This window comes from Lycium ferocissimum, chromosome 12, assembly GCF_029784015.1.
Source record: "Lycium ferocissimum isolate CSIRO_LF1 chromosome 12, AGI_CSIRO_Lferr_CH_V1, whole genome shotgun sequence".
In the NCBI taxonomy this organism is placed as follows: Eukaryota; Viridiplantae; Streptophyta; class Magnoliopsida; order Solanales; family Solanaceae; genus Lycium; species Lycium ferocissimum.
In genome coordinates this window covers 31,685,032-31,696,439 of record NC_081353.1, presented here as the reverse complement: position 1 = coordinate 31,696,439, position 11,408 = coordinate 31,685,032, and the positions used below count along the sequence as shown (strand labels likewise).

At 32.2% G+C, this 11,408-nt stretch overlaps 1 protein-coding gene and 1 long non-coding RNA gene across 2 annotated transcripts; both read left to right on the top strand.

The window, feature by feature from the left end:
- The first annotated feature begins 2,834 nt into the window (after window positions 1–2,834).
- On the top strand, window positions 2,835–2,999 carry LOC132038935 (uncharacterized). The gene is made up of 2 exons (XR_009410318.1): window positions 2,835–2,903; window positions 2,963–2,999. It is a non-coding gene; the product is annotated as an uncharacterized LOC132038935 (long non-coding RNA).
- A 108-nt stretch (window positions 3,000–3,107) lies between these two features.
- LOC132038934 (UDP-glucuronate 4-epimerase 1-like) lies at window positions 3,108–4,681 on the top strand. Its single transcript, XM_059429429.1, has one exon. The coding sequence runs from the start codon at window positions 3,136–3,138 to the stop codon at window positions 4,414–4,416; it is 1,281 nt and encodes a 426-aa protein (XP_059285412.1). The 5' UTR covers window positions 3,108–3,135; the 3' UTR covers window positions 4,417–4,681.
- The last annotated feature ends 6,727 nt before the right edge of the window (window positions 4,682–11,408 follow it).

The window sequence follows — 11,408 nt, the reverse complement described above, 5'->3', positions numbered from 1 at the left end:
AATAAAATTATCACCAAGAGAACAATCTTACTTTGAAAATGTTGAATGACACTTTTTTCTTCTTTTTTTCCCTGTAAGGCAAATAAATATTTGTTCAAACTTTATTAATTAATATACATCTAGATTTTTATTAGCATATCAAGTCGACAAATAATAAAATCATCACCAAGAGAACAATCTTACTTTGGCAATTTTTAAAAAACACATTACGTGTTACATTACAATTCTTTAATTTGTGGAACTTAAATAGTTCTTTGATGGTAGCAAGACACTTTGATAATTGAAATCCCATCTAAATCAAGGTCAATCATTTACTTCACTTTAAATACAACATCCTTACGTGTGTGTAGTGATGTTCACTCACTCCCTTATTGACAATAACCCCTCATGAACATTGATAGAATACCAGTCAAATAAATACTTAAGAAGAAGAAAAAATTGTATGAAATAAGAAAACAACACTAATTTGATGATTTTTCAATCTTATAATCCGAATAATAGTCAAGATTTTGAGAGGCAAGACGTTAGACACAAAGGGATGTATATTGTGAGAGTTTTAATTTTATTTTAGAAACCCACTTCTTTTTTCATTTTTATTTTTTAAAATTAACCTAATAAACTACTCCAACTCAATAAATACATGAAATTTTACATATATTTTTATCACTAAATAATAAGAGTAGTTAATTTTTTCCTTCGATCTAGAATAAGTGATTGTTTAGGTTTTGATACACTATTAAGAAAAAACCAATTAATAACATTACTCCCTCCGGTCCAAAATAATTGAGGTTTTAGCTTCTAAAAGTTGATCCAAATTAATTGATGTTTCACAAAATCAAGAAAGTATTTAATTTTTTATCCCAAATTTGCCCTTCACATATTTTCATATCCCCATAGTAATTATGTCAATCTAAGAAGAAAGAAAATCATAATTGAGGGTATTTTGGTCAAAACCCTCTTAATTTTTAGGAGTTGTTGAATTTCTTAATCTATGTGCCCAAGCTTAAAACCTCAATTATTTTGAAGTGGAGGGAGTAATTAGCTGTTAAGTATAATAAGTTAAGAGATTAATACTTTATTAAAAAAAATAAGTTATTTCATTTGGACCACATCTAAAAATGTAGTAAATCACTTATTTTGAATTGTCTTTAATAGGGATTATTTTATCCCCAAAATGAAAAAAATTCAGCACGAATTTGGATTAGTTGGGCCACAAACAACCCCAACAATGATACTCCCTCCGTCCCATATTAGGTTTCCACATTACTATAACTATATGTCCCAAAATACTTGTCTATTTACAAAATCAATATAGAATTAATTAAGTTATCCTACTTTGCCCTTACATTAATTGTTTTTAAAGTAACCAATATTGATTAGAGTGCAATTAATTGGAGAAAGATAAGGGTAATATAGTAAACATAAACTTTTATTCATTAGTTCTTAAAGGATACGTAAAAAGGAAAGTAGACAAGTAGTAATATGGTAGGAAGGGAGTAAGATTGGGCTCCTCTCCATTTCCCTTCTCTCCATTTTCCCCAAGTTCTACCTTAGATTGAGGACACATGGCATGAGTTAAATTTAGAGCCCGTTTGGATTGGCTTATAAGTTGGCTTATAAGCTGTTTTCAGCTTTTTTGAGTGTTTGGTGAAAGCTACACTTTTAAAGTCATTTTGTGCTTAAAATAAGCTCAAAAAAATAATTGGACCCATTTAACTTAGTTTATCTAAAAGCTTATAAGTTTAAAAAAACATAAGCCAAAAAAAATAAGTTGACTACCCCAACTTATTTTTTTCAGCTTATAAGCTGCAAACAGTTTTAAGCTACAAGCCAATCCAAACGGGCTCTTAATGACTAAGATTTAATTGACTCAAATAAGACCCTAACCATGATTTACATAATTAATAGCTTATTCATAAATATATTAAAGTATTTTCTCTCTCTTGCTATTTTACTTTCCTAGCAAAAGGAGAGAGAGAAAATACTGAATAAGGAGAAGATATTACTGTGTAGGAAAGTAAAATAGCAAGAGAGAGAAAATACTTTAATATATTTATGAATAAGCTATTAATTATGTAAACCATGGTTATGGTCTTATTTGAGTCAATTAAATTTTAGTCATTAAATTTAACCCATGCCATGTGTCCTCAATCTAAGGTAGAACTTGAGGAAAATGGAGAGAAGGGAAATGGAGAGGAGCCCAATCCAAAGGGAGTATAACCACTGTAATTCTACAAGTGGAGTATGGAGAGGGTGGTGTGTACGCAACCTTACACCTACCTTATAAAGGTTGAAAATGTTATTTTCCGGCTCAAGTAAAAGCATATTAATATTAGGTATGGAAAAAAAAAAAAATCAGCAATGAAGAAGCCATGCCAATGCTAAAAACGAAGCTTATCACTTTTTTCCCATAATCACCATTTTTACCCCTTTCTTCCTCTCCATCCCCCAAAAAGGTAAAATCCCATTTCATTTTAAAACTTTTACCTTTTTAATAAAATTAGAAATTGTATTGCTTGGCATTGGCCGTCTCCTTATTTCTCGTCAAGATTTTCTTTTTTTAATTTAGCATAAAAAATGAATTTATTTCCTATTTCTCTCTCTCTTTTAATTAACGCGTTCACGCGTTAAAATATTGTCACTTATTTGTTGTCATTCACTATATATATTCCTCCATTTTCCTTCTTTTCTCTTGCAGATGCAATCCCAATTTCACTAAATTGTCCCTTGCATCTGCTTCTAAAAAAAAATTCCCATTTTCTTTCTCAAAATTTCACTCCAATAATCCCCCCAAAAAAAAAAAAAAAAAAAACACACACACACACACACACAACTTTCCTCATTCATTTTGGTCCAATATTGAGAGATAAAAAGTGGGAAAATCTTATTTTCTTGATTTTCCGGTGGAAAAAAAAAATCCCATTTCCCTTCTCAAATTCAAAAATACCCACAAAAAAATCAGTGGGAAAAGCTCATTTTCTTGATTTTCCGGTGAGAAAGCTCATTTTCTTGGTTTTCCGGTGAGAAAAAAAATTCCCATTTCAAATTCAAAATACCCACAAAAAAATAAGTGGGAAAAGCTTATTTTCTTGATTTTTTTCGGCAAAAACATTTTCTTGATTCTCCGGTAACAATATGCCGTCATTAGAAGAAGAATTGTTTCCATCAACACCAGGAAAATTCAAGGACAGAAATCGTCATTTCCATAGATGTTTTGCATCAACAAGTACAATGTTCTTATGGGCATTGTTTTTAATAGCAATAACAGCTTCATATTTGTGTTTTCAATCACTTATGGATAATAATAATTCAACAGGCAACCGGTATTTCACCAGTCATCGTTGGGAGAAACAAGTCATTACCTCAGCTCAAATAAGACGGGCCCACGGCATGTCAGTACTTGTTACCGGTGCAGCCGGTTTTGTTGGGTCCCACGTCTCGATCGCCTTAAAAAAACGTGGCGATGGAGTCGTAGGACTCGATAATTTCAACAATTACTACGACGTATCGTTGAAAAAAGCGAGAAAGAATCAACTTAATAAGAACGGGATATTCGTCGTCGAAGGTGATATAAATGAATCCAAACTATTGGTAAAGCTTTTCGACATTGCGAAGTTTACGCATGTCATGCATCTAGCAGCTCAAGCCGGGGTTCGTTACGCAATGGAAAACCCGAACTCTTATATTCATAGTAATATCGCGGGTCTCGTTACGTTGCTCGAAGTATCCAAAAATGTGAACCCGCAACCCGCGATTGTGTGGGCCAGCTCTAGTTCGGTTTACGGGTTAAATGAGAAAGTTCCTTTTTCCGAATCGGATCGGACGGATCAACCTGCTTCGTTGTACGCGGCGACGAAAAAAGCGGGCGAGGAAATTACTCACACGTATAATCATATATACGGGTTGTCGATAACCGGGTTGAGGTTTTTCACCGTTTACGGACCGTGGGGTAGACCCGACATGGCGTATTTTAGTTTTACGAGGAATATATTGCAAGGGAAACCGATCACGATCTATCGGGGCAAGAATAGGGTCGATTTGGCCCGGGATTTTACCTACATTGATGATGTCGTGAAAGGGTGTATCGGGTCACTTGATACATCCGGTAAGAGTACCGGATCGGGTGGGAAGAAACGGGGCCCCGCTCCGTATCGGATTTTTAATTTGGGTAATACGTCGCCAGTTACGGTACCTATGATGGTTGGAATGTTGGAGAAACATTTGAAGATTAAAGCGAAAAAGAATTTTGTCGTTATGCCCGGAAACGGTGACGTTCCGTTTACACATGCGAATATAAGTTCGGCCCGAAAAGAATTCGGGTATAAGCCCACAACCGATTTGCAAACCGGGTTGAAGAAATTTGTTAGGTGGTATCTCTCATATTATGGCTACAATCAAGGAAAGTCTGTAAAGTGATAATTACCTTTTGCTTTTTTTTTTTTCTTTTTTAATTGTGGTTATTTTAGATTTTTTATTTATTTTTCTATCACGAAGGAAAGAAATTGGAGGAAGAAAAAAAGAAGGAAAAAAAAAGGTGAATACCAATTCTTTTTTTAATTATTGTTATTATTATTGGGGAAAGAGGAGAGAAGAAGTATTGATAAACTCCCTTGCCCCCTCTGTTAGAGGATCTTCTTGTTGTTTTCCTTGAAAAGGATAAAAAAGTTTATTCTTTGTCTCATATATTGTCTTTTTCTTTTATTGTGTATATTTCTATGTATGATACATATATATTCTTGTTTCCTTCTTTTATGTGATAATTTTTACAAAGTACAATAACAAGATCAAACGGTACACAAACTATTGGTACTACTAGTAATAAAGTTATATTAGCAAGATGTTAGTGTAAGTGGAGATTCTCTATAGTATGAAGCAATTTTCATTCTACTACAAACATAATGAGAAAAATGTAGTGAAAGGTAGAAATAATGTAGTGTGAAGTAGAATTAGAATTTTGCACTAAGTTAATACACTTCAACTATTATGACCTTTCAAGTGATGAGAGGAGCAAGCATTTAATAAATGATCGAAGTATGCATAAGGTGGTCGAACCTTATTGAATTGTCCTAGCACGCATAAAGTGGTTGAACTGTAAACAAGGTAATCTTTTTCGAAAATATCTTTTTTTTGGAACATGGTCAACCAAAAATTATTATGTTCGCTATTCTTCATCCACCGATGGATAAAATGCTACTGTTTTCCATTCTCTTATGAGACTAGAAAGTGGATTGGCAACAGGTCGAAGTATGTACCAGCGTTGTTAGATAATTCGTACATATTTAATGATTTTTTACTGAACTGATATCTTAAAAGCTACCTCTGCTTCAGTAAGTATTGTTTTAGTTGTTCTTCTTTTTTAATTTTTTTATTTTTTTGGGCATGTACTTGGAATTTAGATTGGTGCGTTGGATTTTACCATAGATATTAAGGTTTGTATTTTTATTTTAAGGAAATAGAAAATTTGTATAGGCACATGGAGGGATATTTGTTGACAATTAAATGGTTATGATTTAACTCCGGATATGGAAAAATCCTTGGTAGGAAGCGCTTCCTTCCGAATGGGGTTCTACGCGTTGTGAATTTAAATATAGTCGGGCTCCAAAACGGATATCAGCTACCGGACACCGAGTGTTATGATTTAGTGAGAGAGCCAGCTAAGTTTTGAGCCTTAAAAAGTGGAGATGGAAGTTGGAACAGCTAAGCTTGACTGTGAGATACGGCTGTGATTGTTTTAATTGGGGACCTACAACATGTGAATGATGTAATTGCTCTTAAAAAAATGTAGGCCATTGGATTTGGGCTAAAAACATGTGGATGCGATCCAACTGTAAAGATCCTAGTGAAAAGTCATTGTATTCCTATTTCTTAGCTTTTTCCTACCGACACTCTGTAGCTTGATTTCTTTGGGCTTTAGAGTTGGGCTTTTTGGGCCTATGCTGTTTTCACGTGAGGGGGTGGGGTGGAGTGAGGGGGCGGGGGGAGTGGTAAGAAGTGGCATGCTGATTTTTAATTTTTGTCTTTAGCAATCGAACTTATACGCAACGTATAAGTTATTGGAGGATGTGGGATATGAGATATTATAATACGAAAATATATAAGCTTATGCCCCCGCGGAAAAAGTTATTTGCCTTGAAAAGCTAAAATAAAAAACCCAACACAAAATAGGCAATAAGTGCCAATGACACAACAACTAATCAATTCCGGTCATTGACTCCATTCGTTATAATTATATATATGATGGTGTTTAATAAGATAAAGAATTTAGAAAAGAAAAAATAAATTAACATCATTAACATCGCCGGTCCAGTTCAAATGAAGAAAAAGAGTTATGGTAGGTTGGAGGCAGCGTAAAACTGGATAATTCATGATGAATATTTGAAATACATTCTAAATTGAAAACATGGGGAATAAAACTCATATTGTCAATTCCGACGTGTTTAAAATTAAGTTGTATTCTATCAAAAGTACTCGTAGAATGCGATATTTTTGTTATTGTGAGAGCATTTCATTTGTAGTAAAATAAAAAAAATGTTAAAATATTAAATTATTTAAAACAATTAACATGTAGAATTAGAGAGATATACCACTTTTTTTTCTTGTTTCCTCCTTTAATATGCTGATATATTCGTTTCTTTTTTCTTTCAAAAAGTGACTCAATATGAGCTAGAAAAGGACTAGGCATCCACCGACAGTTCTGTGGAAACAAATTTTTTGATATTTTTTGTGAACTTTTAATGTGGACTATAACAAATTGGCTTGTTTTTGGAATTGGTAGTACTCCAACCATGAAGTTTTGAAAAGGTGAACAAATTATCATTTGGAATGTTGCTAGCTAGCTACTAGAAGGTATGTTCTGTACCTTGACTAAAAGAAAATTAGAATATGAGGGTTTTTGGATTGACTTTTTGAAAATAATTTATAAGCTGAAAGATAAAGTTCGTTGGGAATATACAACTTTTGGCTATTAGCTTATTTTTGTATTTTTTTAAGCCTGAAAATAAGGCTTAAAAACACTTTTTATCTTTTTCAAACACCACAAAAAATAAAAAAGAGCTTAAAAGCCAATAAGCACTTAAAATAAGCCAAACCAACACCCTCTCTATATATAGAATATCATTATTCTCCTAGTTTCTCATCCTTTGATTTTTGTTACTGTCTGTTGTGTCTTGTGCTTCGATTATTGCATTATTTTGCTATTGTTATTTTTTTTTTTTACTGAATGCTATATAATGCTCTCCCTTTATTTGCCATGTCCTGTTTACTTCTGTATTTTCTTTTTCAAACTGCTTTGTTATTCGTTACTTGAGCCGAGGGTCTTTCGGAAACAACCAATCTCTACCTTGGCAAGGTAGGGATAAGTTCTACATACACTCTCCTCTTTAGACCTCACCTATAAAATTTCACTGGTTATATTGTTGAGAGAGAATATATATAGAGTATTAAGGATCTCAAATTAATGTCCGTAAGGGGTAAGCAAAGTATTTGATAATTGTACGAATTATAGTTATGTTTTGTTGGGGAAAAGAATAGAATTATTTTCGCCTTGATCGAGGCGGATTTATGATATAAAATTTAATGGATTCAATATATATATTTTTATTGCTAACGGTTTTAAAGGGGAATTCAGGATTTTCGAATATTATGAGTTTGCGTTCAGAATTATACCGCAATTTATTTGGTTTTACGATGTTCGAATCCAAAACTAAGTTCGAATAAAATGTATACGTCCTTAAGCATTATATTTTTGAAACCATAGGTAAAAAAAGGAGTTGATAAAAATGAAGGGATTTTGATTAATCCATCCCAATCCAAAAGTTAAAAGGAAAGAAGGAAGCATATGAGTAAACTATTTAATGAACAAATCATCTACTTTTCATTTGATTAACTCGGTTATTTTCTGTACTTTATCCTCCTTCCCCTTTTCTAAACGTAGTGCATATTAACTAATGACAATTGTTGATATGGATTAGTTTATCATGTGTACTAATTATGTCTCAAGAAAATAATATCATGATTTCGGAATAAAACTCTTGGTTTTTTTGCCTTGAACTAATTTCTCACCTTTCTTTAAATGTCTTAAAGTTTATATTGTACGTTAATATATTTCTCTTTCAAGTAAAATGAGATATTTTGAATGAAAAAGGTATTTGAACTAAACATCAAATCGAATTAATTAAGCCATGCTGGGTTTGTGATTCCCTAATGTATATGGCTATAGTATATACGATCCTCAGTTGGATTTAATCCAGTGTTAAGTCAACTTAAGTAAAGAAAGTTAAAAAAAAAAACTGCTTAAATTAAATCTCAACCATGTGTATAGAACCATATATTTAGGAGAAAAACAACTCCACGTGAACAACTTGTAATTCTTGGAAATAAATAAAAAAAAAAAATCACACATGGTAGAAGCTATTACACACTTGATCAGATAATTGGATACGCAATTACGCATCCCTATTAATGATTTTTGATAACTTTATCTCAACTCTGCCTCTTTCTCCATCTCTAAGAATTGTCAGCTCGGTACACGAAGCATCTTAGATGTATGCAACGTTCGAGAAGGATCGTTTCCTGAAGGGATATAATGTAGGGAGTTTATTCTGACACATGTATGAATAACTGATTTAATTGTTCGAACTCGTGATTTATACACACAAAAACAATTATAATTTACCATTACTATAAAATTCTCCTTCCTGAAATTAGGAGAATGAAAAGAAACACCTAATATTTCGTATTTCTGATGAGATTGGAACCCTTATTTTCAAATGACTAGTAACTAATTGAAGCGACATTAATAGCAATGATCTAACTAGTAATGGCTTGATGTCGAGGTGGAGCTACACATATTCAGTAGAGTTAATTAACACTTTTTGCTGATATATTATATTGTGTAGATCTGTTAATATTCTTTTATACATAATATGTTGAATTCTCTTGACATTGCGTATATATACTTACTTATATTTTGACCATTCTTAGTGAGATAATGGCTTCCCCACTGCTTGAGGTGTAGTAAATTACTTTCGGTATAATCATTCAAAGATCTGAAATTCACTAATTCGAATTCCTGCCGCTATTGCTGTCTTTTTTTTTTTTTGTATAATTATTCAATATGTGAAATCCATTTTCTCAACTAATCCGAATTCACTCTTCATAATTTTAGTCATTGTTATTATTGTTTGGACGGGATTCATGTTGCCAATTGGCAACTTAAGATCTAAGTCATGACTCTTGACTAGGTAAAAGCCGAATCATATTAATTGTGTTTTCAATTTTTTTTTTGTAGTTTCTTTACTAATAAACTATGTATGATTTGGCGAGAAGAACATCTTTGGTGACGGATTAATATACAAATACAAAATGAGAAGGAACAAATATGTGAGCGATTCTAGTTAATGGAAACTAATTCATCATTTTTTCCTTTGATTTCTCACCCGGTACATGTTTTGTTACCCAACTAATTTGGATTCACTTTGAAAAGTCGCACTTTGAAGGGTAATGTGCTCTCTACTAATTTTTTCTTAGATTTCTCACGCAGTATCAAATGCACGCTTTAGGGCTCGACGAATTAAGATTCGCACCCGAAATTCCACTTTGAGAGGAAAAGCAATCCCTATTAAAGTAACTATATTCGAGAGCTCAGAACCCAAAAGTTTTGATTAAAAATGAAGAGATGCTTACCACAAAGGTGGTCCGGTAGTTAATACATCGTTATTCACTAGCTGTAAATTATACCCTGTCAAAGTCAATGATTTTTTTGTTTCTATTTTTTCGTTAATTCTTCATTTTGAAAGTAACATATGAAACCAAAATATCTAGCAAACAATAAAGTTGTTACAACAGTTAGATCATAGATGTGGCAACTAATTAGATCTGGTGTTAGTAAGTCAAACTCAGCTTATTTAAGGACAGAGTTATTAACTCTAATTCAGGAATCTCTATGAATACAAGCTATTTATGGCGTCACTCTTTCCCTTGTTCTGTAATTTCAAAAGAATATCCTGGAATAATAATAATTGTACGACCTTAATTTCAACCAAGTTGAAATAGGCTTACAAATTCACATTAGCCATTTCAATTTAAGCTTGGCATATATTGCGACGATTCATTAAAACTTAATTAATTAGTTTTACGTTTGCTGTCAAACTATTCCAACTCCGGAATCCACTTGTGGGATACCATTTGGTATATTGTTGTTGTCGTCAAACTATTCCAACTTATAACCACTTTTATCCGGTTCTAGAACCGGTAATGGTCACATAAGCTCACACAATACTTGTGGAGTTTGACGGACTATGGTTGTAATTTTACAATTAGTTATATTTTCTCGTCGGGTCTTCACTGTTTCTTGTCAAGTTTAATTTAAGAAGCACGTAAGAAGTTTTAGAGGAAATTCATCGAAAATGTTTATGACAAGCTATTTTCTGACTGATTAAATCTCATCTGAACATCGTCTGGAATCGATGATTTTTGGCAGATTAAAGGAATGTTCATCGGAAAATAATATATTTCTAGTAATGAATTTTGCGTTACTTGTTAATTTACCGCAATTGACATTCTTTTTTCGGGTTTGAGATCGAAAATGTGTGAACAAGTTCATACAAGTAGAGTTTAAGACTATCGTTGTTGTAATTGTACGATTATCTTTCATGTTCAAATGTGTAATATTGGTCTTGAATAAATTGAATGAAGTTGGTGAAGATGATTCAAATTTTTCACTAACTCTTTGAATTTGCATGCACGTATCAATTCATTCAAGTCGTATAAATTGGTGGAAATTGTTACACTTATATCCTTAGTCAATATTTCCAGTTCATTTTCAATATATAGAAGTAACAATGACCCTTGATTTTAATTTAAATTTGTTTTTGAAACTATTAAAACTAAGATTTCTTAATCATAAATTAATATTTCATCTAGACTTAAAGAATCTCCACTTCTGTTACGTTAACTTTATTAACCATATATTGTTGTTTAATTTGGTTACTTTAGAAAGGAAATTAAGTTTTAATTAGAGTCCTTACAATAATCATTTATTTAGATTATTAAAACACTTTATTATTATGCGGACGAGTAATTGATCACATGCATGGCAAACTCAGACATTATTTCTGCAGGCTGTTTTTTTTTTTCTTTTTTTTCTTTTTTGTTTCTTTCGAGGGTTCTGCAGGCTCCAATTTATAAAATTAGTGATTAATTTAGAAGTTACGAAAATTAAGTACCTTCTAGAAAATATTCCAAGTGTAGAATATTCAAATTTGAGATTTGATGGATCTTGTAAACAATTAAAAATCTTCAACTTGCTTTGCTTTGATAGCATTTGGCCCATGTGAGCGTATTGCGTATTTATGGTATATACACTTTCAGATATAAAAATTGCGTATTTATGGTATATACACTTTCAG